Consider the following 25,319-nt stretch of genomic DNA (forward strand, 5'->3'; position numbering starts at 1 on the left):
GAGAAAAGGCTACTGACATTGGTTTCAACAAGTTCCGTTAAGTTATTTTACTAAAAGTATTGCATTAAAAGATTCTTTTAAGTAACTTTTTATTTAAAATGGCTTACTGTGTATAATTAATTTAATGGTCTTATATACCTATAGGCTTAACCTTTAGTATATCAAATATAAATTTTCAGTATAGTAAGCGAAGAAATGGACGTATCTGATTCACTAGTTCAAGGGGTTGTTTCCCAAGATCTAGTTACGTCGTCAATAATGACTTTGGGACCATACCCAATAAAGCATGCTCCGTGGTGATAAGATTATGTCTAAACATAAGTCCAGCACTTCAAAGGGGCCCAAGAGTACTACAGTGAACAATTACATTCGACATACAATAGAGAAAAGAGTATATGTCCCATTAATCGACATTCCAAATCCATCGCCTCACTAAAGAGACCCAACGGATAACGAACTTCCATATGGGATTCATTCATCTCGGGAAAGAAAATTATAATTATAATATGGCAACGGTGGTAACTTGACAATTTGCATTAACCCGTCGTGGCAAAATATTCCCTGGCTTTTTGATTAAAGAAGAAAAGAAAATTTGGAGATGCTTTTTCGATTTTATACTCAGCTTCTGAGAATTTTACCCGGACTTGATGTGGTGTACACCTGATAATGTTCTAATATTAGTGATAAAGTGATTAGGTAAGTACATAGTGCTTGAAGAAGTGGTGATCCTTCCGTGGGGTTTTATGTTGGTTTTGTCAAGGTTATGTGAACTTGATTTTAAAAATATTTTGTGTAATAAAGTAAAAGCTGCAAATTTCATCCAAACTTCACAAAATATACATGCAATGACAAACAATTGCTAGAAAAAACAAGCGAAACAAATAATGTCCACTTTGAAGTTGATAGTGACACGATCTTTGCCAATTGTTATTCCACAGACACTTTAAAGGGATTTTATCTATGTTGTAGACATTTCTAGTTTTCTAGCTGGATTCCTTAAGCCAAGTGCGTAAATTCAAAATCATTGAAACTGCCAATAATGTCAGGAAATGGGATCAAGGCATTATCTTTTTTGCTAGTTGGAAGCATCAGCTGGTACGCCGGCGTAAAGTTTTGGCAGCCTTTAATTGTGTACGTAAGAACCTTTCATCCTCCAAAGTTCATTGGACCTATTTACTAACCGACTATTATCTAGTGAGCAGCTCAAGAAAGATGGAAATTTAAGGACTGACGTTGAAATTCCTGAAATCGAAACGCAACCAGAGTCTTGGGAAGATGTTAAATCAAGCATAAGGGCAACCATTCATCCCGAAGTCGAGGCTAAGAAGGATAATAAGTTTGCACAAAGTTTAAACGAAAATGTTGTGGAGATACAACAAAACAAAGAATCCAACTCTGGCAAGTAGTTCACCTTACTAAACTGTTGGAATCCCAGCACAAATATTCTAGCTTGTATAATACTTTATATGAACATTATCATTAGATTATATCACATTTCATTTTGATTCCTGCACCTCATCCCAGTTAGCGACTATACTCATCTCAGAAAAAAATAACAGTAGACTACACCAACACATCGTGAAATGGGTAAATTAAAGAAGGGAAGAAGAAACCAGAGGGCCAGACATAATCCGATAGGCAAAAAAGGTCAAAATGGTGTAAGTGATGGTGGTGAAGCCAAGAAAGATGAAACTACCAGAAACAACAGAATCTTACCATTGATTGAAAAATTACTGTCTTCGAGTACCAATGACAGGTCTATGGCATTGGGGGCTATAACTGTTCTTTGTGAAGACAACAGAATGAGAAAGTTGTTGTTAAAAGAGAAACTCGTTCAAATTATCATGGAACAATGCCTAAACGACAATAGTGATGAGGTTGTTGTCGAAGCTTTTGGCTTATTGAGAAACATCGGTATTGATGAGGGATATGACATTTTGAAATATTACTGGAGATCCAACATTTGGATCACCATTGAGAATTCGTTGAAGAAGGTACAAGAGTCCTTTAAATACTTGCAACAACCACCTTCCAAAGAATTGACCAAGAAACAAAAGGAGGACGAGAAATCGAAACAGCAGTTACTATTTGATTTCACAGAACACTTATTATCGTTGGTTGTTGTGATAGCCAGTGGATCTGATGACCTTTATGACATGGTATTTGAGAAGCTTGAACCTGTATTGAACTTGGCGATTGACTTGATCAACTTCAATATATCTTCAAACAAGTTATCAATTAAATTGTTCAACACCTTATTGGATTTCATCTATGAATTTTGCAGTGAATCGAATGAGTTCATCCAAAAATTGGCCACTTCCAACTTTTCATTAGAGTCTGTGAACACTTTTGTCCACTCCGAATCTCAAAAGTCCAACAATTTAGGCAAAGCCTATGTTGGAGGTATAACGTTCCATATCAATGAGGTAATGAAAATGAATTCAAGCAAGAATCAGGTTTGCCATAAGATCTTATCGAGTCTTTTCAACAATCTCACTACTATAGATTTGGAACAATTGAAAAGTGACTTGAATTCCAAGGACAACGCAAATGAACCACTTTATGCATCAGCGCCAGAAATCACACAAGATATAGACCAACAAATTGCTGGTTCGTCGGCAGAGAAGGACTTGGCCAAAGCAAATCTACAAAATATCGAAATTGTCTTGGATTTGACTACTAGTGTGTTTGAGTATTTGGCAATTAACGAAAATTTCGAGGAACCACCAGAATTATCACCAGAGTTGATCGAGTTAATCTTTAAAGTGATAGTTCCTTCCATTATAGAGTTGATCAAATTCAACCAGGCCAACGAAAATATTCTTTCATTATCTGACAAGTTAATTGTCTGCTTGAATAACTTGGCCTGGTTGTTGTTATCGCTGGAATCATTGCCTGTTGAATGGTTCAACGTTTCACTGGCCATTTGGGATTTGACCATAGAAGTTTCTCAAACTGACGATGAGTTATTACAAAAGGATTGTTTAAATCTACTCTGGGCTATCACTAAAGCATTAGGACCCGAAATCAAGTCCAAAATTGATCCACAAATGATTAACCAATTGATTCAAAAATGCAATGATTACATCAGTGACTGGACAAGTGGAAATTTTAATCCGGATCACTTGGAATACTACTTGGCTATTATTGGATTTTCCGGGTCCGTGGCAATAATCATTGACAACACTACAGTCACGTATCAAATTTCGGAATTTCTTTTAAGAACTATTGAGGTGTTCATACTGGTTCACAACCTTCCAGCTGCCGTTGAACTCGTGTTGGAGAGCTTGAATCTTATTTTTGAAATTTTTGGCGACAAGTCGTATGCCTATGACAACGAAATCTACGTCCAGAAGCAGTACAACCAGAGATTAAGACAATATGAGTTACCTGCCAAGGAGATGTACAAAAAAATTGACAAGCACAAGTATGCTGAATTGAAAATCAAAGGCGAGGAAACCTTCATCAATATTGGTCGGTTCATACAGTACAAAGAAAGTGAACAATAATATTAGTTAGTGGATAGTTTCCCGAGACACCTTCACCAAAAATAACGCAAATCACTATTATTGCTATTTCAGTAGGAAGAGTGTTATGCGTGACGTGAAATGTTTTCTGGGGAAGCTTATTGTTCTGACAGTTATTTGTTTCAAGGCTCATAGCAGCGTCTCATTGTCCCTTTAAATTTCTATATTTAGTGACTATGTTACCAGTGCACCTGATTATTTGTGAGATGTGTCAATGAAGTTGAGAGACAAAGTTTTATAAAGAGGGGCATCAACTGAAATTATATGCGAGCATAGTCTAATTGCAGCAAATGATGTAATAGGCTGCGAAATTAAAAATAGACATACAGAGACGTCAACTAGCACAAAAGGCTGTTTATGAAAAGTATATAAGGTGGGTGACCCTCCTTCTATTTATCATTACTACAACAATCAAATCAATCAACTCGACTATCTGATTAACCAAACCACAAAAATGAAGTTCTCTATTGTTTTCGCTTCCGCTGCTGCTTTAATGACCGTTGCCAACGCTGCACCAACCCCAGAATCTACATCAGTTCAAAAGAGAAGCGACCCAATTGTCCATTTATTTGTCGAATCCGAAGACTCTTCTGTCAGCGGTCAAGGTCTTTCCCCTTTACACGAAGGTGCTGCTTTGGACTATGTTTTCTTAGGTAAGAATTCGGCTGATTTCCACTATAATTCAACCCTGCACTCAATCTACCTGCTTGATGGAAACCTTGAGCTTGTACCAGTTGTTGAGTCGAATATTGTTGAATTTGTACCTGGTAAGCCTAACGTGTTTGTTAAGGATGGCTATTTGTCGTATAAGGGCTCTAGTTCCTTTGCTGCTTGTAACAATGTCAACCAACAATATGACTACAAAGGTTACGCCTTGGCCCAATACCCAAACGAAAATGTCCCAAGGGGATGTATCAACGTGAAGGTCAAGGCCGTCATTGCTTGAGTCAAGTATTTGCATCAACTTTGTTCTCGAAAAGTCCATAGTTTTAGTTGTCTGTGTTTGATTATTTTTATATTGTTTCTAATTCACATAAAAGAAAAGTTCTAAACTCATCTAATCAACTTCCGGAGGATTGGCTCCACCGAATTCCTCGTCACTTTCATCTGACTCGTCAAAACTCGACACACTAACAATTTCCGATTCAGTGTCCACTTCAGGCGCATTCTTACTATCATCCTTTTCAGGGACTCCCACAACACCCCATCTGATTTTGGTAACTTCTTCCAATCTGCTTAATATCTCCACCATGGGGGTGAACAAACCGAATTGCTTAAATTCACCATCGTAAGAGTGTAACATACCCAAGACACCCAAACCCTTGGATTCGGATATGGTATCACAGTCTTCTAATTTAGAGAGAAGCCAAGATCCACTATCACCACCAGCAGCGAAAGCAGAGTTGTTATCAATAGAATTGACCACAAATTCAGATGAATGAATGGCTCCATCTAACCAGTAGACTAGTTTAATACCGTTCAAGTTACCTTGTGTGAACTTGGTCGTTGAACCGTACTTGAAAACGGGTAAGCCAGCATTATTATTTCTAGGAGCAGGTGCTTCGTCATCTACTTCATCAATGTCAAGGTCCAATTCATTTTCTTCCTCTTTAGTAGGTCTCGTTAAGTCTATTACTCTTCTGACATATAGGTTGTCGAACATTAAGCCTGGATCAAACTCATTGAATGCAATATCATCACCCAAAAAGTTTTGATCACACGTCAAATTCTTATTCACTTTGATGATGGCTAAGTCAGATAACCTCTTCTCATTTGAGTTCTTCATGGCCATTAATGTTCGTTCACCCCAGATAATTTGTCCAAAACCATACGCTGGTAAATTTCTGGTCTCATAATATCCTTGTTTGCTCTTCGAATTCTTCAATTTTATTTTTTTCATTGGAAACATTTGATCAACCTGTTTCAAGACAGACGCATAGGCAACCTTAGCCTCCATCATCGTTGCGTCGTTTCCACTTCTAGACAACTTTTCATATTGTTGTGTCAAAGCTTTCTTGTACAATGAAATCAACACCGAAGAAGGTGCTGACACATGAGGATATTCGGTCTCATCATCACTATTGTTAAGACAAACATGCCCACAAGAAATAGCGAACTTGGAGTTTGAATAAGATTCCAAATGGGGTTGCTTTGCAAGGTCGATCATAGGATAGATAAATCCACCCACTGTTCCCGAAGTTCTGGAAGCATTTTCAATCGAAATCGATAACGACATTGGTGGCGTCTTGACATCTGTTGGAACTCTAAAGGGCAACTTGAACATTTGAACAGGAGCTTGGGGCACTGGAGAGGTAGTAGCACCCAAATTAGCGGAATTAGAGGCAGGTGCCGATTTAGTTGAAGCCAATTCAATAAAGTTCTTCACGACTATTACGTGGATATCGTCGTACAAGTCATGTAAACTCTGCGTTAATTTTGAGTGATAGTCGGTAGGGTTTGGGTAGCCGAAGTAAAGGGTTAAAATGTTCATATCTTTAGCAATACCACGAACAATAGGAGCAATAAACGAACCATTTTGTTCTTTAATTTTAATAGGCGTGGCTGCAATTCTGTTAATAATGTTGACAATCACGTCCTCGTTGGGTAGACTTTCTTTGTTATTGCACCCAATGGCGTAGTTTTGAGGTTTAGTAATCACGGTAGGATTTTGTACACTGGCTCTACGATTGCTTGTGTTCAATGTAGTTGCAAACTCGTTGAAGTTCTTGACCAATAACAACTTCAACTTGATGAAGACTTCATCTTGTAACAAGTTATCGTACAAGTTAAGGTAGATTTTCATGATTTTTCTCAAGTGTGAGTTATTGTAGGTAGTAAACTTCCAAGACACTTCCGAAGTGACTTCATTCAAGTCTTTGATGAACGACGTGAAATTCTTCAACAAGTCGATGTTGTTTATAACTGCACTAGTCAAGTTCAGAATCGAATTATTATACTGGTTCATGGCAAAGGACATATCTTCACCCAACTGATGAAGCCTTTCGCTGATTACTTCCACAGGGTTATCTTGATGTAATTCTTCTTGGACTTCGAGGATCTGTAACCTTTGCCCATAGTCAAGGGCTTTAGATAAGCTCAGCTTGGAGGCTTGACTTTGGCTGGAATAGTGAGAAGACTGGTTAGTTGACATAGTTCTCTTTCCACTAGAGAAGATAGACTTGTCATTCTTGCTAGAATTTCTGGTGAAAATCGAAGGGTTAAGTCTGTTCGTGGTTGGAGTGTTCAGAATTGAAGGATTGAGATTCAAGTTGGGGTCATTTTGCATGGTATTATCATCGAACATTTCAATTTCATCAATTGAATCTCCAGACCCAGTGGTGCTGACACTTTGACGATTAGCATGGGTCCCAGGAGCAGAGAGGTTGGAAGTTTCACTCAAGATGTCTTCATGTTCGCCAGCCTTTCTATGGCGGCCCAAAAACTTCTTCATCGACATGTTCAATAGCGTTAGAAAACAATCCACTGATAGACGAGTTAGTTCCGTATCACAGAAAAATTCATGTTAGAAATGCCTTGCGAAAATATGGGCAAGGCACGTGAATTTATATGCAGGTGGATAGGGTCAGTTTATGGACAGAGATATCACAACACGTTAAATAGTTTTGAGGCAACAATAGAGCTGAAATTATGATGTCTAGTATGTTGCTTTAAGCGATGCATTCGTAAACTGTGCCTTTTGTAGCGGTATAAAGTCCGAAAATTCTCCTTGGACAAGGACTGGTTCGCAGCATGATAGTGGTATTGGGGAATTTTGCAGCCTCGACAGAGAAGTTTGAAACATCACCTGAGCCCAAGAGTTCAAGCACAACTTCAAAAGGGCCCCCATTATCGACCTACCATATTCTTCCCCGGGGCATTACAACTCCTATACTCTTCTATATATCGATATATTTCCCTTCCCTGACTGAAATCAAGTGCGACTTGAGTTTTGAGGGTTTGACAAAAAACAAAATAGACATTTTCCATTTTACGGGGTATCACAATCGTACCATCTTTTGTGCTGAATTGAAACTAAGCCATTTTGTCGACAACTTTATTATTGTCCATTCCTAATCCTTAATTGACCATTCCCTCTCCATATTGAGCTGCCCTATTGACATTCTTTCAAAATGCCCGTTTATTCTATTTCACACGTTGAAAATGTTAGAGTATGTGTGGTCATGGTGGGATTACCAGCCAGAGGGAAATCCTTGATTGCACAGAAAATCGTTAGGTACTTGTCATGGCTCTCGATCAAATCCAAGTGTTTCAACGTGGGAACCTACAGAAGAAAGCTTGCTTCGCCTACCGGTGCTGATGCTGATGCTACTTTTTTCTCTCCTCAGAACAAAGAAGGAGTTAAGTACAGAGAAGAAGCCGTTCAGTCGGCTATAAAAGACATGATGGGATGGTTTTTGGACGAGAATGGGGTGGTGGGTATTTTGGATGCCACCAACACCACCAGGGACAGAAGAGACCAGGTTTTAAGAATTTGTCGAGAGAACTATATTGAGCCTTTATTCTTGGAAAGCTGGTGTGACGATGGTGAATTGATCAGGCAGAACATATTGGATGTCAAAACCACTTCTCCAGACTATATAGATAAAGACTCCGAGTTTGCTTTATCTGATTTCACCAAGAGAATCGAATACTACAAGGATATTTATCAGACCTTGGATGCTCTGGTGGACAAAAACTTAAGTTTCATCAAGTTGATTAACGTAAGCAGTCATGTTATTTTGAACCGAATCGAAAGTTACTTGGAGTCAAGAATTGTCTATTATGTGATGAACTTACACATAAAACCCAGAAGCATCTGGTTGTCAAGACACGGGGAATCGGAATACAATTTAACCGGTCAAATTGGAGGTGATGCCAACCTTTCTGAGAGAGGATGGAAGTACGCCAAGAAGTTACCTGAGTTGGTATTGAAGTCGTTAGGACCCGAAAATCAACACACCAACTTGACGGTTTGGACGTCCACGTTACAAAGAACTCAACAGACCTCATCATTCTTGCCATACAAGAAGAAACTTCTGTGGAAAGCATTGGATGAATTGGATGCCGGAGATTGCGATGGAATGACTTATGAAGAAATCGAACAACAGTTTCCCGAAGATTTCAAGGCCAGAGATGACAATAAATACGAATATCGTTACAGAGGTGGTGAGTCTTATCGTGACATTGTCATCAGATTGGAACCAATCATCATGGAGTTGGAAAGACAAGAAAACATATTGATTATTACCCACCAAGCTGTCTTGAGATGCATTTATGCTTATTTCATGAATGTTCCTCAGGAAGAATCACCATGGATGTCTATCCCTTTACACACGTTGATAAAGTTGGAACCCAGAGCGTATTCGACGTTGGTAAGTCGAATCAAAGCCGATATTCCTGCTGTTAGTACATATAAGGAAAAGGGCACCTCACAATTGGGAGAAAGTGACGGTGGAAATTCTGTTAGGAGTAGAGATCTACTTAAGGGGGATCAAACCAAGTAGTTTGTTTTCTCCATTCATAGTATAACATCAGTTCAAAGGGTACAGTAATTTACATATTCTATTAAATGCGACCTAAACCAATTCCAGTTTAGTTGAACAGGTAGTTAACATAACGTTTAGCCTGTTCTTTGATTTTCTTTTCGTATGTTACTTTGTCCTTTGCGAATGCTCTCCAGGCTGGTTCTTGCGCTGGGGAATCGGGATTGGGGTTGCCTAATAATTCTTGGATTCCCAAAACAATCTGTTTCAACGTAATGGCAGGTCTCCAATCTTGTTCTTCGTTCAAGATCGATAAGCAAATGGTTCCACTGGGGTATACGTTGGGATGGTAGAATCCTGCTGGGAACTTAACCTTTGGCGGTTTCGAAGGATATTCATCAGGGAAAGTGATAGTTACTGGATAAGTCCCTTCAGCCCAAAGAGTGTTATCTCTTCCTGGAATTCCAGCTTTCCAAGTTGTTAAATCCAAGGAACCGTCTGCGGTCTTCACTGGTTTCGCAAAGAACCCAAACGGATGGTCTTTCCTCCAAAGTTTTCTTTCTTCCTGCAACCTTATCTTTGTCAAGGACATGGTGTGTAAAATTTTCTGAGAAATCAATCGCGATCACAATTGGTGTTGAGGAATGGGAAGGCTGGAACCAAAATGATAAAGTAAATATTTTACACGTCAAACTTCCACAGGAAGTTGAGAAATATGATGGAATAACTTGTATGAAATATTTATTGGGTCACAAGGCCTGTTTCAGCTGTGAACAATATAAACAGCTATAATTTGCACTCATGTACAATCGGTATGCCATTTTCACATCCTCCCCACAAATGTGCGAATTTCTCGCTAGCAAAAAAATCATCTATTTCCCACCTCGATTGATGTCAGAAGAACACAAAGACACCAACACAAAGGCCACTGCCGTACAGGAATCCACAGAAGACGACTTGGATGACTTGGATGAATTGCTTGATGACTTTGCAGGTGAAGTCTTGAGCAAGCCTCCTGGATCCACTGTACTTAATGATGCAAATGTCAAGGAAGAGGCCGAGGTAGACGAACCAATCAACGACGAGTTCAAAGGCAAATTGGAAGATTTGATCAAAGAGTTGAATATTCAGGACCCTGAAACAAAGGGGCAATTTGAACAGTTGGTTAAAAATTTCGAAGAGGATACCAACAATGAACTGCCCAAAGACCCCAAAGATTTTGACAGCATCATGAAAAACACCATGGAAAGATTAAAGAATTCAGGCAAGGACATCGATGAGCAAATCAAGAATGATCAGTCCAGCTCCAACCCTGAGGATATGCTTACCCAGTTGTTATCGGGTTTGGGAGGTGGAGAGTCGGGAGATTTAGACATGTCTAAACTATTGGTGGATATGTTGGAGCAATTATCATCCAAAGAGGTATTATACGAACCAATTAAGGATTTGAACACCAAGTTTCCTGACTACTTGAAAGAAAAGAAAGATGTCATAACCCAAGAAGAGCATGCTAATTACACCAAACAATACGAGATAACCAATGATATTGTGGCGATATTTGAAAGTAGCACTTTTAGCGACGAGAACAAAGAACAGAGAGATAAGGTCAACAGCCTTCTAGAATCTTTGCAAGAATTGGGTCAACCTCCCTCCGATCTTATAGGCGATGCGGGTGATTTCCCAGGGTTTGGTGGTTTGGGAGCCCCTGGTGTTGGTGCCGAAGGTTTGAACTTTTCTGATAAAGACTTACCCAAGGACTTTGAAAAAGAGTTGGAGGAAGGCTGCAAACAGCAGTAATTATTTATTTGTCCAATTATACACTTAATCCACTTCTCTGCGAAAATTCTGTATAGTAATTCAACATTTCTTCTGTGATACCCTTAGAAATGCCCTTCAAAGCATGTTCAAAATGTTTCTTACTAACACTGCTAGCATTGTTATTTTCCATGATGGCTGCAAGGCCTGACTCTTGGCACAACAAAGTCACCTCTGCTCCAGAGCATCCTTCTGTAGCAGTAGCCATTTCATGCAAGCTCACATCTTCAGTTAAATTGAATTTAAAGCAGCATTTCTTTAAAATCTCAAGTCTGGCTTCATAGTCTGGAGGACCAACAAATATATGTCTATCAAGTCTTCCAGGTCTGAGGAGAGCAGGGTCAATTTCAGTTGGTCTATTGGTTGCTCCCACTATTACCACTCCTTTCAATTCTTCTACACCATCGATTTCATTTAACAAAGATGTCAATACTTGTTGGGCTGCACTAGTATTTGCAGATTCTCTGTCACCCGATATAGCATCAATTTCATCGAAGAAAATGATTGAGGGTGAAGCAGCTCTTGCCTTACGGAAGATCTCTCTGATGGCCCTCTCAGACTCTCCTACATATTTGTTGAAAATTTCAGGACCCTTTACTGCTAAAAAGTTGAGTCCCGATTCTGTTGCTAAAGCCTTAGCAGTCAAAGTCTTAGAACAACCAGGAGGACCATAAAGTAAAACACCCTTGGGAGCCAGAACCCCCAATTTGTTGAATGTCTCAGCCGCTTCGAGAGGAAGTTGGACCACTTCTACAAGCTTACGCTTGAGTTCGTGTTGTCCTCCAATATCTGACCAGTGCACTTTTGGCATCTCCAAAAATATTTCTCTCATGGCAGAAGGTCGTATATCTGGTAATGAACTTAGCATATCTTCCACAGTTAGTTTGATATCAGATTGAGAGATACCATTCTTCAAGCCTCTATTAATTGCTTTCATTACAGACTCTCTGCACAAGGCAGACAAGTCTGCACCCACGTACCCGTGGGTTTTAGAAGAAACACTTCGTATATCCTCTTCGCTCAAGTCGAATTTTGCTTGGTTCATTTTTCCAACGAGTTTGGACAAAATATCAAATCTATCTTCAGCATCAGGAATGCCAATTTCTACTTCTTGATCAAATCTTCCCGGCCTTCTTAAAGCAGAATCGATTGAGTTGGGCCTGTTGGTAGCTCCCACCACCACCACTCTTCCAGTATCATTCATCCCGTCCATCATCGTCAAAAGAGTGGCAACCACCCTGCTTTCAGTTTCTCCACTGTCTTCAGAAGTTCTGCTTGGAACCAACGAATCGACTTCATCCATAAAAATAATTGAAGGTTGGTACTTTCTAGCCTCAAGAAATATTTCCCTGATAGCATTTTCGGTTTCACCCAAATACTTTGATACTATAGAAGGACCATTTATTGAGAGAACGTGAGCATCAATGTTCTGTGCCACACACTTCAATAACATTGTTTTACCGGTTCCTGGTGGACCATGCAAAAGAATTCCTCTGGGAGGGGAAATACCAAACTCTGAAAACAATTGAGGATTATGCAACGGGACTTCAATAGTAGATTGAAGAAGGGATATTTGCTTAGAAAGGCCCCCAACCTGGTCGAAATTGGTTCTTCTATGAAAATTGGGATATTTGGTGGTATCTATGGTATCAGTGGATACGATTTGAACACTACCATTTCCTTTCAGAAAGAGGAAATATGGAGTTATTGTATCGGACAGAACATCCTGAGACAGAATTTTCAGCAGGAAGGATAAGTCTTGAAGAGAATCCTCTAGTGGCTGTGGATTTTCGATATCTATTATTCGGATACTCACGTTTGTTTCTCCTAGCTCGATACCATTGATCTGCAACCCTGGAGCAACAAGGCCTATCTCATCAATAACTTTCTCTATTTTCTTCAAAGATGACTCCTCGGCTTCACCGAGATAGTGAATATGTATACGATTAGCAAACTGTGGTTGTTTCATATACTTCAGAATGAGAACTCTGTCTCCTAGTAATATACCAGATAAGCTTCTGAGACCGGCAGATACAAATATCACATTGGTGTCCATAATGTCAGCATCACTGTGAATAGAAGCAAGTACACCAGGTTCTCCGGATTCACTCTTGCAGATATAGACGATATCTGAGTTTTTGAGCTCTAGAGCCTCAAATATGTCTTGATGGATATAAACCTTGCTAGTTGACTTGGGGTTTAAATTAACAGCTGGTCGCACCACATATGCTTTAGGTATTTTCACCTTTCTGGGTGGAGCTTCAGAAGGAGTGGGAGTGGAAGCATTTTTCTTGTTCTTAGAATTGCTTTTAGAACTCATCTCTTTAGCCTATCATTAAATATTTATTGATGATTATGGGTCGCGAACCTCATCTCAAAATATACAATACTACTGCGAAATTAACAGCCAGATCCTCTCCAAATGTTTAAGTCCATAAAGCCAATACCAGTGCTACGACTTCTTGTACGAAGCTGGCACTCAGGCATTCCTCCCGAGTCATGGGCTCCCCCGGTGGTCCTGACACGTGATTTATACGATGCTTCATATACAAAGTTTATCAACCCTACATCAGAACAATCATCAGACCAACAATCAGTGACGATAATACGAGATAGCAAAGACAAGGACATTCATATAATGAGGCATGCACAACTACGTGAAATACTTGAAGGCCATGGAAATGACTATGAAGACGTTTTAAGCAGAAGGACTGATCTTGTTCAACAGGTGATAGGACAAGCATTTCCACTAGAACCAAAAGAAGCCATAGTTATCCTTTGTGGTCTTTCCCATGCTGAACTAGCAAAAGATGGAACTCCAGATTCAATGCAAAAAGTGGTCTACGATTCCGAGAAGCTTCGTCAAATAGGTAAAGGTGTATACACTGTTACCAAAGACACTTTATTGGTCTTCGGAGACCATCAATATTTATCCACACCTACACCTGAGTTGGAGTACATTATAACACAAATCAGAGATGACAGGAGCATTATTCCCCAGTATATGAAGAACTGTTTGCTATATGAATCAGTGATACCATTCACTGGGAGTATGCGAGCTGGATCATTGGAACCTGAAAAAGCCAAGGAAAGGAAAGCTAAGATCCAAGACGTTTCAGCAATAGGCAGTTTTTTCACTATGATTGGGATTTTAACGATTAAATTTGGTAAAGAGAAGGTAGTAGAAGAGCTTTTAGTTCCAAAGGTTTTTAATGGGAAACTGGGTATAATAGAGATCATTACTGAAAGAATTGGAAATCGAAGACAATGAGGCTACTTGTATATATTATTAGAATGCTTCTTTATGTACCATTACATGCATGATTAAGAACGATTTTACAAGTATAATGAACCACAGAAGACGATATCTCTCTTGATCTTCTCTTGCGCCTGAGTCATTTTGGAATGTAAAGTAGAATCACCAATGATCAAAGCAGCATTCTTCACTTCACGACAAACTTCATCAAGTCTGGTAATTACTCTCACAATGGTACCTTCAGCTTCACTGCTTGATTGCATGATTTCGTTGAACAGCATTCCTCTGGCCCATTCATAGACCACGTTCATTAATGCAAACCTTTTTCTGGTGGTGAACTCTTCTTCTTCTGAAGTCAACATGACCTTGTATTCGATGTATACATTGGTTATGTCTTCCACAATCTTGTTGATTCTATCTTTTCCACGTGTCAACCGGGGAGTTATGGCGGGTTCTTCTTCAGACGAAGCCTTTCCTTCGAAAACAAATGCAGACAAAAGGGCTACAATTTCTTCAGGCTCAAAGTCTCCCAAGAAATTGTCTAAAATCAACTCTGTCATAACCAACTCCCAACCTGAATTAACCTCACAGGCAACTCTACCTTTCAACAACACATTATATTCAGCATCAATAAACCCAAGGTGGTTGAGAACACCAAGACGTTGTTCATAATCAGGAAGCAATTCCAAGTTCTCATCAGAGAACAACCTTTCCAAAGATGCAATTTCTGCTTCAATGGAAGCTCTCTTGTGGATTTGAGCAAAATGACTCTTGAAGTTTGGACAAGAGAACGCGGTCCTCTCTTCTAAAGTGGTTAGCAACTTCTTCTGAGTCTGGGTAATTTCATGCAAAGATAGTTGAGTGACTGCTGCTAAAGGCACAGGAGTCCATTTAGTGAAGAATTTTAACACAAGGCGAATCTGCTCTTCTGCATCCTTCAAAACTTGAGGATCGTTCCTGAGAATACTGTTGATATTGGACTTCAAGCAATACTTGCTCACAAAAGTTACCTTTTTTAAGGAGACAGACTCGACCTTCAAAGGGTTCGAATACTGTACTGGTTTAAACTTCTTCAATAGTTTCTTTATAGGAATATAAGGAAGTTTGTGAATCTCGGCATCATCACTATAACTTAAACCATGGAAGAAGCTAAGTACCAAAAGAGAATTAGTAGCAGATTCCGACCTAACAATGAACCCGACTTTTATAATAGATTTTGCATCCCTAAAGCATATAAGACGTCCAACCTTAAGAACAGTCGAACGTAACAAAGACAGTTTCTGTGCTTCTTCCACCAAATCACCCCAAAGCTTTTCATACTCCATCATGTCATCGTACGCCTGGTCCATATCTTTCAATTCACATTCTTTGCAAGTATCGATGGTGCACTTTTCTAATTGACCACGAAGCTTTTCAACTTCTTTGCGATGCTCAGGTAACAAAGTCTGGGTTGAGTTCTCACTGAATGAGTGTTTAATCATGTCTTCAACTCTCAAAGCTTCAATTCTGAGAAGATTCAAGATCATATTGTAAGTCAATCTAAACTGTGAAATCAACTTCGTAGGAGTTCCCAAAGTTACCTCTTTAAAATCTCCCATTGTAAGTGGTTGATTGTAGGCCATCACGATGACAGTACCGGTAGGGTCCAACCCTCTTCTTCCCGCTCTACCACTCATCTGCGTGAATTCACCTGGCAATAAGTTTCTGAAATTCACTCCATCATGCTTTCTTAATTCACTGAATACAACAGTTCTGGTTGGAAGGTTCAATCCCATAGCAAAAGTTTCAGTTGCAAAAAGAACCTTCACTAAAGTTTTGGCAAATAATATTTCAATGAATTCCTTCACAATAGGTAACAATCCTCCATGATGGACAGCAATTCCCCTACCCAATAACTCTCTGATTTTAAGAATTTGAGGCAACTCTCTGTCCTCTTTCTTTAATCGGGAAACAGATCTATCGATGAACATATGAATTTCCGATTTCTCTTTCGCTGTGCAGAAATCAACACCTGATAGAGTTTCAGCATATTCCTCACATCTAACTTTAGAGAATACAAAGATAACCGCTGGTAGCAACGTATTCTTCTTCAAGTACAGAACCAATTGAGACCAAGTGTTTTTATTTGGTCTATCTCTACCAGGACGACCATTGGCACCTCCACCTCGTCCTCCTCTTCCACCCCTAGCAACCAGACGGTTCCCACCTCTAGCAGATCCTCCAGGCCCGCCTCTTTGACCATACCCTTCCACGACACTTGGAGCCTTCTTTTTATCCGATCCTTCTAAGGCTAACTTATGCTTTTTAAACTCCGTTTCCAGAAATTTTCTGCTGGCATCAATAGCTTTGTAAAGGTTCTCCTTCGCCCATACGGATATTTCCAAGGGAACAGGTCTTTTGGGGGTTGATATAACATAAATATCTTTTTGTTTGGTTCTTCCGACCCAATTGGCAAACTCAAAGGTATTAGGAACGGTTGCCGATAATAAAATGTATTTGATATGTTCAGGCAACATAATAATCACTTCTTCCCAAACAACTCCTCTGTCTATATCATTGACATAATGGACTTCGTCGAATATAACAAACTCGACGTCACGAATAAGGTCAGCTCCCTTATACAACATAGATCTTAAGATTTCGGTGGTCATTATCAAGCAATTTGCTTCCGGGTTAATTTGAACATCACCAGTTATTAAACCAACATCAATATCTGTAAAGGTTTCCTTGAAATCTCTGAACTTTTGATTCGAAAGAGCTTTGATGGGAGAGGTATAAATAGCTTTAGTCATGTTCCTGGCTGCCATGGCAATGGCATATTCGGCCACTACCGTCTTACCCGCTGAAGTATGAGCAGCCACAAATACAGAATCGCCTTGTTCCAAATGGTACACAGCTTCTTGTTGAAAGGTATCCAATTCGAAAGGCCATTTTCTGGCCATGTTTGGCACAACCTCCTCAAAGTCTTGGACCTTGTGACCTAAATCAACTACATGGGCCCAGGACTTCTTGGCCTCTTTCTCCTTAGCAATGTCTGCTCTGATGGCAGCATAATCAATTGATACTAACCCGTCAATTTCGTCTGTATCAACAGAAAGCGAAATGGGCTCTTCTTTAGACGAGTTGTTAGTAGTTATTTCATCTTCTCTATCACCAATATCATAATCTTTTTCAGCCTCTTCTTCTTGCTTGCTGTCCAAATCAGTAATTTCATCAACACCATCACTTTGTTGAAGGTTGAGACCACGATCAAACCCTTGGGGGATATCAAATAAGCCTTGTTTGTCTCTGTGTAAAAATGCTGTTTCATCCTTCTCTTTTGAACTTGAAGCATCGACCAACCCACCAGGCCTGAAGGGCAAAAAGGTAGATTTGCCCTGAGTGGCTTCAGTCTTTGATGAGAACTTTCTATTGAGAGAAAGTGAGTTAGAAGAGTTTGCATTATCGATATCAGCTGCTCGTACCACCTCCTTGTATCCGTCAATTTGACCCTCGATTCCTGATCTCATGAATCGGTAAGCGGTTCTTCCAATGGCTTCTGGAGAATTGAAGATTCCATTGTAAAACCGGTCCATATCTGGGTATTCATCATTATCGACAAGGTCTAGCAATTCCCACACTAATTCATTATGAGGATCAAGAAGTTCCTTCTCATACCATAAGCTATCACCGTTATGCACCTTGCTCGTCGGCTTGACTATGGTTTCAGGATCAATCATATAATGTGCAAGTTGGTGAGTGTAGAACGAAACGCGAAAATACATTTGCGAAGATGCAAGATAAAGTGAATATGGTTTGTTTTATATATATATATAAGTTTTGTATGTCTAAATCAAAGCCTTGGCTTAGAAGCATCAATTCCTCCGGCAGTCGCTTCAGGGTTGATTTCGAGTTTACCCAAGTCATCTTCACCTTTAGGATCTTTACCAAAGAATACTACTGTAACAGTAAGATCATCTCTATATCTTCTAGAAATGGGACTAGGAATCGAAATTAGCATTGAAGTCTGGTCTCGAGATCCTCCGTTTGATAAGGCATTTCTGATCAAGTGGGTAGAAACATTTTTATCGTCCAATAGATAATTGTTACCAGAAACAGGACGAGTCTTTCTGAATGGCTTTTTAGAAGTCTTATCATTGGTGATATCTTGAACTTCAGGTAATTTGTTTTCGTTGGAGCCAAAGTAGTTCCAGAAGGAGTGTTTTGGTTTGATCATCTTTTGATTTTCCATCCACTTAACAACTAATCCGACAATTTCTTCGTTTGATAACATTTCATACAATCCATCCGATGCCATGACCAAAAAGTCGTTTTGATCTGGGTTGATTTTGGTGGTGGTGACAACCGGTTCAGCTGTGACATAAGGTGGGGACTTGAGGTTGTGTGGCAAAGACCTTCCAAAAAACTGCTTGTAAATCCGTTGCTGTATGGAGGCTGGAAGCTTATATCTACAGTCTCCAAATGCTCTAGTTGGTTCCAATGTACCCAATACTCTTCCATTCTTTACTACATTCGACTCATCGGGGTGTTCACTGATGATTCTGGCAACTTCTGTGGGGTTTGATCCTGTTTGATCGATGCTCAATTGTCTAACCGTCCAGCGATTGTCTTTGAATGACCCCAAGATAGCTCTGGAATCACCTGTGACAGCAACTTTCAATGTTTGAGAATTGGTATCGTAGAACGACAATAATGCACAAGAGCCGGACAATGCTGGCATCAACAATTCGGCAGCCTGGGCCTTGTTATTCTCATTGAGAAGCTTTTCCATGTTCTTGTTAACAATTTCATGATCTAATTTCAAGAATCCATTCTTGATAGCTTGGTCAATTGTGGCACCGTTGGGCACAAATCTAAGGTTATCTTCGTTGGCTGGCTTGAAAATGGTTCCGAATTCAGCAACCACATGGCTGATCAATTGGTCTCTTAATTTACTACTAGTGGTCCATCCGCCATGTCCGTCAAATACACCGAAAAACATCCAGTCAGTAGAGGTCTTGACGTTGTTGTCTTGTAATATAGGCACTTGGACAATTTCTTCGGACCGGTCGTCTTCAACAGGAGAATTTGATGCCAATTGACACACATCATATCTCGTCACACCTTTCCCACGGTTCACAAAGTAACTCTCTTCAAATTGTCTTAATTTTTCACTCACCTGTTCTTCGTTCAACACAAACACTCCCTCCTTATGCTGTTGATGACCCAAGCTATAGTTAGTACTGATGGACGAATTTGAGCTGGTATAAAGGTTTTTGTCTTCTGGTGGAACGGCGCTGGTGGAACTTCTGGAAGGGAACAACTTCTTACTGGCAGAAGGAGGAATTGTATCCAAGTTGTAATAGTTGGACTGATTGAACGTCACAAATGAACCAACGATGATGAATCCTGAAACCAAAGCGGCATTTCTCTTTTTAAAATGTTTGTTGCCATTTCTTGCTTGAGGTTTGACCCTAGTGGTGGTAGTTAACAAAGGATTGGTAGATTTGATCAATCGGTAGGGTGATGACGATATCATTCTTCTACTGTTTTGTAGCAGTCTAGAAGCAACATACAAAAGCCTGGGCTTTATTGAAAGCACATATACCATTGTGAAGTTGATGAAATTACAAGAAGGGGTTTGGATATAATCGCACGAAAAAGATGAGGCTGCGTTTTGCTAATTAAAGGTCTTGTTAGATTTAATCTTAATTTGATACGTATAATTCTAAATACTATTGATGCGAAGGCAAAACTACTATTCGTCACCATGGTCCTGATAGCCAGCAATTGCAAAATCAAACTCCTATAATACAAGTGGATAAAATATTAAATAGAAGCAACCTGACCTAGAGCACCATAGTAACAAATGTCATGTGTGGTTTTCCCATCATGCCGCAACAGCATTGGAGAACATCAAACATCCAAACCTGCTTAAGCAGCAAGAGTGACTTCGACATCTACACCTGGTTCGATAGTGATTTGAGTGATCTTCTTGACAATAGCAGCTGGGGCTTGCAAGTCAATAACTCTCTTGTGGATTCTCATTTCAAAGGTGTCCCAGGTCTTAGAACCTTCACCGTTAGGGGTCTTTCTGGTGGTGATCTTCAAAACCTTGGTTGGCATTCTAACTGGTCCCTTCTTGACAATTTGGGATTGGTCAGCGTTTCTGATGATGTTGGCAGAAACGTTTTCCAATTGCTTAACCTTGGTGGAGGTCAAGGTGATTCTGATCTTGTGGATTTCTTGTTCTTGTTCTTGAACTTTTTCCTTGTTGATAGGAGCAGACATGTTTAATGAAGTTGTATACGGAAGAAAAATTTCGGGTGAAAAATTTCGTCGCTATGGCGAGCAAAAATACCAAAAGTCGTGTGGGTTGTCAATGAGGGCTGCGGCCCTGAGGGCGGTCATCCTGCCATATGGGTGAGAGCAGTATAAGCGAATTGAAGAAATTAACCCTGTTTAGATGGTAAGCATCTGGTGTCTGTACTATAATTTAGCACAGCAGGTCTGGTCGTCGACTTGTTAGGCATTTATTTGTTGGATTGTCAGAGATTCCAAATTCATCATGTGCTGCGAGAAGAAACCATGACAGATGAATAAGAATAACTACTCATCTTCATTTATGTGGTCCATCGAAGGTTGAAGAATTGAGAGAATTGGGTACCAGTGAACCATTTGAATGCATGCTATAACTATTTACAAGTTAGACTAACTCCTTCGTCACTCCGCTCAAACATTTGTACAACAACTCCTTCTCGCTGTCACTGGCGTACCCACTAGTGGCCCACCTGATTCTCCCCTCGCTATCTACTAAGTATATGTACCCTGAGCAACTATTATCGCAGTTTAACTCAGCTTTAATGTCGTAGGAGAACAAACTATCGGGTAATACAAAGTATGTGTTTTGTCTCGACACAGGCAAGCTTTTCTTGATTCCAGGCTTGGCAAGACTCACCACAAGTCTTTTGGCCCATCCTATAGGGATATTAATATCAATTACTTGGGCTTTAGGGTACACTTGTTCAAACTGTTCATAGTCTTTCAAATAGTCTACTCCATCAACTGATTTAAAGTATGTTTCGGTGCATTTTTCACCTGAAACCGTAGAAAATACACGTACCAAACTGACCTTGTCTTTGAACAATTTGTGGATTTGTGTTTCGTTTCCATTGATGACATTACCGTTAAAGTTGGGGAAAAATAACGACTTATCCGCTTTAAAATACGAAATTGGTGGTGAAAAGATCTTGCCGTTCGTATTTGTGAACGATTTGGACTCATAGAAGGGTGAGTGCTTTATGTCGTGGTCCAACTGTCTTTGTCTCATTTCCTTTGCCTCACTACCAAGAAATTCATTCCTCAAAGACCTTTTGCTGTTGGACTTAGGATTCAATAATATAGGAACAGGTAGCCCGAATGGCTTGTTGACAACCTTCAGCTTTGTCAAAGGCGGCTTGCTGGTTTCTGCTATAGTCTTAAGGAATCTGGGCACCTTTGTCGAGTTATACCGTGTAAAGTTCATTACCACTAGCGTACTAAAGAAATTGACTGTCGCACAAATATAATTTACCCGGCAATTGTCCTACTGGTGCGAAGTCGAACTTGACGTTCCAACATCACCGCTAAAACTAATTAGAGACCTATGTATAAAAACATATAATATTTGAAGTATACAATAACCAACTAAAATGTCCATACAGTTAAGAGATGGGTTTGCCAATAAAACTTTGGATCACGTGCTAGAAGATTTGCTCGTACGATTCTTGATCAATGCCCCCAATGAAGATTTATCTTCCAGCGAAAGAGTGTTATTTCTCGTGGAAGAAGCACAGTGGTTCTATACCGATTTTTTACGCCAAACGTATCCTTCCCTCCCGTCATTGAAGATGAAGTCTTTTTCCACCAAATTGTTGGAGAAATGCCCATTGGTTTGGAAATGGGGTGATGCTTCCGAAGCGCTCTCGAAGTTTGGGAAGTACAAATCGAGTATTCCTGTTAGAGGAGTTGCCCTTTTCAACAGTGACTTGTCAAAGATGGTATTGGTTAAGGGATATGAGTCCAACTCATGGTCATTTCCCAGGGGTAAGATTTCGAAAAATGAAGGCGACTTGGAATGTGCAATAAGAGAAGTGGAAGAAGAGACTGGTTTCAGTGCCAAAAACTTAATAAACGAGGAGGATGTGGTTGAAAGAACTATGGGGGGAAAGAACTACAAGATATATTTTGCTAGGGATGTTCCTGAAGATACAGTGTTTAAACCGCTTGTAAGAAATGAGATTGCTGCCATAGAGTGGTTTGATATCAAGTCTTTACAGAAAAAACTCAAGCATAACCCCAACGCTTATTTCATTGTCCCCGCTGTTATGAAGCCTATCATCAAATGGATCAGTGAAGCTAAGGGTACTACTAATGAGTTGGATGAAACCAAATTGAAACTCGATGCCGAAACCAAGTTGAAGGACTTGATGGGCATTGGAAAGCAAGTGGAGGAGGTGCAACAAACTGCTTTCTCTGAGGCTGTCAATAATGAGGATACTGATGCTGGTAGAGAATTGCTTGACATTCTTCAGGGGGTCAAATCTGAAGCAGAAGAGTCTGACGAATATGAGAGTAGCCCTGTTAAACCTATCATTGTCAGTATTCCTCAATCTATGGCTGCTCCTTACGAATATTTGATGAATGCGAAGGCTTCCGAACAGATTGAGTCCCAAAAATCGCTTTTTGATATGTTTCCTTTCCTTCAAAGCAAACCTCAAGCCTCTGAGCAGTCTCTTAGTACTCCACTTCCAGAATCCCTCGAGAACCCTTCCAAATCTTTGATGAACCCCAAAGAATTATTGTCCATTTTGAATAGTGGATCGTCAAAACCATCTGAATCCCCTTCAGAAGAAACGAGAATATCTAAAGATGTTGCCACTAATAAGGCCAGGGCCCAAGAGTTGTTGAAATTGTTTAAGACCGATACTGAAGTATCGAACAGTGTCAGCGAATCCAGTTCAGATTCCGGCTATAGTACAGCAAATTCAATTAAATTACATCAATCCTTAGATGAGCCTTATAATGAGAACTTAAAACCTGGAAAGGTAAACATTTTGAAAAAATCTTCAGAAAAGAGCAATCCTCTCTTGGATATGTTGAAGAGTAAAACGAATAAGACTCCTTCACCTTCTCCTAGGTCTCCAAACTCACCGGCTAATAATCTCTTGAACCTTTTAAAAAGGCCTCAACCACAGTCCCCTAAGACACCTGAAGCTAATCAAAATCCTGCTCATGAGATCCTAGGAATATTGAAACCAGCAGCAGAGGCACCGAAACCAAAAGCTTCTACTACAAATGACTTATTGGATATGTTGAAAAAATCCAAGGCTCCATCTCCTGTATCTCTGGAGAATATACCAGAGTCTACCAAGAGTTCCGCGCTGGCGTTATTGCAAATGTTGGGAGAGGAACCAGAACAATCTATTGTGCCAACTCCAGTTCATCCTTCAGATATCCCACAGCAAGAGCAACTGTCCCAACCTACAAACACCGAAGATTTCGATGATTTCGACGACTTCGAAGACTTTGAGCATTTTGATGCATTAGATGACCAAATTAGAGCTACTATTCAAGATTACCAAGAAGAGCCACAAGTTAAACCACAACAGGGGCACCCAGAGTTACAGGTTCAACCCCCTAACACTCGCAAGCAATTAAGCCCAGACTACGAACAATACCAGAATTACGGCCTTGAAGGTGGTACCAATACCTATTCAGGTCCTCCAAGAGGAAATGTTAGACTCCTTAAACCTGGAGAATCTCTTAGTGATGTTTTAGGATCCCAGTCAGCCCAACCCAGTTATGAAAATGGTGGAAAGTTGCTCTTATCAGTGCTTCAACAAGGGTCTGGCGGATCGCAGCCCAATGTGCAATCTGCTGACTCTTCATTGAATGACACCTATGCAAGTCCTACACCTCCATCTCATCACCTGAACCGTTCACAAAATGCCAACAGTCTTTTGGGCCTTTTGACGGGAAACAGGCAAACTCCTCCATCTTCTGCGCAGCCAGAAGGACAGCCAACTCCAGCCCAGGTACCTCTGGCTGGACACAACTCTAGTGCTGCAAGCAGTCTCCTCGGTTTGCTCAAAAGACCAAATAACGAATCCGCATAATTTGTCATGAATTGCATTATCTCTAGGTAGCTTATATAAGGTTAAATCAAATATACTCATTCATTTTAATTTTTAGCTTCTTCGGTTGAGTTCTTTTGATAATATTTCTTTTCTTGGTCGCTTTAACAGATGTGAATACTGACTGAGCCTTGACTTCCTTCGAGGGATCTTCCGTGGTGATACCCATCAATGGCTTGACCTTCTTGTTCTTATCGATCATTAAGCAACAGGCCTGAGGGGAGACTTTATGTCTGCTGTTTATTCTATTTCTTGAAACAAAGTCAAGCATGTAGTAGGCAGAGTCAAATCCGAACGGCTGGTTGTGAAACATAATGTCAAGTAGGATTTGATTTGTATTCTTGTCGTTAAGTTCAGGAATTTTTGACTTAAACTTTGAGAATAAATAGTGGAATTGCATTGCCAATGGAAACTTTATAAGCCGTTTGGTATCCACTTCTTCATGAGGAAGAATCGACCAGTTCGTACTCGCTATACCGTTTGACCTAGTGAGTTGATCATGAAAATCGACTTTAAAGATCTTATCACAGATTATCAAAGACAACAGGGTACCTTTTGACCATGATACTTCAAGAAGTTTCACAATGGCCAGTTTACTTATCTTTTCGCAGTTTGTGAGTCTGATAACTCGAAGCTTGCTTAAATGGTCATCTTTTATAGCAGAACACATAAATGAGATGATTGAATCATCAATTTCAACACCGTTAGAAACGTCCAATCCAGTAAGATTTTTGATTTTGAAAATTGAAATATAATCCTGTCGTGAAATAAGTTGGGGGATTTGGGAAAAGTCAAGGAATATGCATGATTGAATCCTCAAGTTATTCAAATAATAGCACAAACTGCTGATTTTGACATTATTAAAAAGATTCTCTATTCGGTGTTTTTTAGTCCCTGGTATTAGGCATTCTTGTAGGTAATCATTTCTGAGAGTAACGGAAGATTCAGTCGACTCGATGAAGGGCGGATGGCTTCTAAAAGCACTATACCCCCCAAATGCCGTTGCAAATGTGATAAAGGACCCGAGAGTATCATTGTGTGACAGTAAAATATGGTTCCAGATAGTCTTGATACATTGTACAGA

General features: G+C 39.9%; 12 protein-coding genes across 12 annotated transcripts; 6 read left to right on the top strand and 6 right to left on the bottom strand. All coding sequences in view use genetic code 12, as the record gives it.

Annotated features, from left to right (window-relative positions):
* Window positions 1-286: 286 nt before the first annotated feature.
* PSN45_003053 (uncharacterized protein) lies at window positions 287-1,406 on the top strand (the record flags this gene model as incomplete). Its single annotated transcript, XM_066158001.1, has 3 exons — window positions 287-347; window positions 988-1,009; window positions 1,196-1,406. 3 exons carry the CDS (start codon window positions 287-289, stop codon window positions 1,404-1,406), a joined length of 294 nt encoding a protein of 97 aa, XP_066014098.1.
* Window positions 1,407-1,583: 177 nt separating this feature from the next.
* On the top strand, window positions 1,584-3,509 carry PSN45_003054 (uncharacterized protein; the record flags this gene model as incomplete). The annotated part of the gene is made up of 1 exon (XM_006683533.1): window positions 1,584-3,509. The coding sequence occupies one exon, from the start codon at window positions 1,584-1,586 to the stop codon at window positions 3,507-3,509; it is 1,926 nt and encodes a 641-aa protein (XP_006683596.1).
* Window positions 3,510-3,981: 472 nt separating this feature from the next.
* Window positions 3,982-4,473, top strand: PSN45_003055 (uncharacterized protein; the record flags this gene model as incomplete). The annotated part of the gene is made up of 1 exon (XM_006683929.1): window positions 3,982-4,473. One exon carries the CDS (start codon window positions 3,982-3,984, stop codon window positions 4,471-4,473), a length of 492 nt encoding a protein of 163 aa, XP_006683992.1.
* Window positions 4,474-4,584: 111 nt separating this feature from the next.
* SSY5 (SPS-sensor serine protease component ssy5) lies at window positions 4,585-6,984 on the bottom strand (the record flags this gene model as incomplete). Its single annotated transcript, XM_006683532.1, has 1 exon — window positions 4,585-6,984. The coding sequence occupies one exon, from the start codon at window positions 6,982-6,984 to the stop codon at window positions 4,585-4,587; it is 2,400 nt and encodes a 799-aa protein (XP_006683595.1).
* A 673-nt stretch (window positions 6,985-7,657) lies between these two features.
* On the top strand, window positions 7,658-9,031 carry FBP26 (Fructose-2,6-bisphosphatase; the record flags this gene model as incomplete). Its single annotated transcript, XM_006683530.2, has 1 exon — window positions 7,658-9,031. One exon carries the CDS (start codon window positions 7,658-7,660, stop codon window positions 9,029-9,031), a length of 1,374 nt encoding a protein of 457 aa, XP_006683593.1.
* An 870-nt stretch (window positions 9,032-9,901) lies between these two features.
* PEX19 (Peroxisome chaperone and import receptor) lies at window positions 9,902-10,807 on the top strand (the record flags this gene model as incomplete). The annotated part of the gene is made up of 1 exon (XM_006683927.2): window positions 9,902-10,807. The coding sequence occupies one exon, from the start codon at window positions 9,902-9,904 to the stop codon at window positions 10,805-10,807; it is 906 nt and encodes a 301-aa protein (XP_006683990.2).
* A 16-nt stretch (window positions 10,808-10,823) lies between these two features.
* On the bottom strand, window positions 10,824-13,145 carry AFG2 (AAA+-type ATPase; the record flags this gene model as incomplete). Its single annotated transcript, XM_006683529.2, has 1 exon — window positions 10,824-13,145. The coding sequence occupies one exon, from the start codon at window positions 13,143-13,145 to the stop codon at window positions 10,824-10,826; it is 2,322 nt and encodes a 773-aa protein (XP_006683592.1).
* A 1,016-nt stretch (window positions 13,146-14,161) lies between these two features.
* On the bottom strand, window positions 14,162-17,800 carry SKI2 (Antiviral helicase ski2; the record flags this gene model as incomplete). The annotated part of the gene is made up of 1 exon (XM_006683527.1): window positions 14,162-17,800. One exon carries the CDS (start codon window positions 17,798-17,800, stop codon window positions 14,162-14,164), a length of 3,639 nt encoding a protein of 1,212 aa, XP_006683590.1.
* Window positions 17,801-17,913: 113 nt separating this feature from the next.
* On the bottom strand, window positions 17,914-19,671 carry PTC5 ([Pyruvate dehydrogenase [acetyl-transferring]]-phosphatase 1, mitochondrial; the record flags this gene model as incomplete). Its single annotated transcript, XM_006683526.1, has 1 exon — window positions 17,914-19,671. The coding sequence occupies one exon, from the start codon at window positions 19,669-19,671 to the stop codon at window positions 17,914-17,916; it is 1,758 nt and encodes a 585-aa protein (XP_006683589.1).
* A 323-nt stretch (window positions 19,672-19,994) lies between these two features.
* RPS20 (40S ribosomal protein uS10) lies at window positions 19,995-20,351 on the bottom strand (the record flags this gene model as incomplete). Its single annotated transcript, XM_006683525.2, has 1 exon — window positions 19,995-20,351. One exon carries the CDS (start codon window positions 20,349-20,351, stop codon window positions 19,995-19,997), a length of 357 nt encoding a protein of 118 aa, XP_006683588.1.
* A 1,400-nt stretch (window positions 20,352-21,751) lies between these two features.
* On the top strand, window positions 21,752-24,204 carry DCP2 (mRNA-decapping enzyme subunit 2; the record flags this gene model as incomplete). Its single annotated transcript, XM_066158002.1, has 2 exons — window positions 21,752-24,136; window positions 24,175-24,204. The coding sequence occupies 2 exons, from the start codon at window positions 21,752-21,754 to the stop codon at window positions 24,202-24,204; spliced, it is 2,415 nt and encodes an 804-aa protein (XP_066014099.1).
* A 78-nt stretch (window positions 24,205-24,282) lies between these two features.
* On the bottom strand, window positions 24,283-24,905 carry PSN45_003064 (uncharacterized protein; the record flags this gene model as incomplete). The annotated part of the gene is made up of 2 exons (XM_066158003.1): window positions 24,283-24,337; window positions 24,361-24,905. 2 exons carry the CDS (start codon window positions 24,903-24,905, stop codon window positions 24,283-24,285), a joined length of 600 nt encoding a protein of 199 aa, XP_066014100.1.
* Window positions 24,906-25,319: the final 414 nt, after the last annotated feature.

This window comes from Yamadazyma tenuis, chromosome 3 (genome assembly GCF_029203305.1).
Source record: "Yamadazyma tenuis chromosome 3, complete sequence".
Classification (NCBI taxonomy): domain Eukaryota; kingdom Fungi; phylum Ascomycota; class Pichiomycetes; order Serinales; family Debaryomycetaceae; genus Yamadazyma; species Yamadazyma tenuis.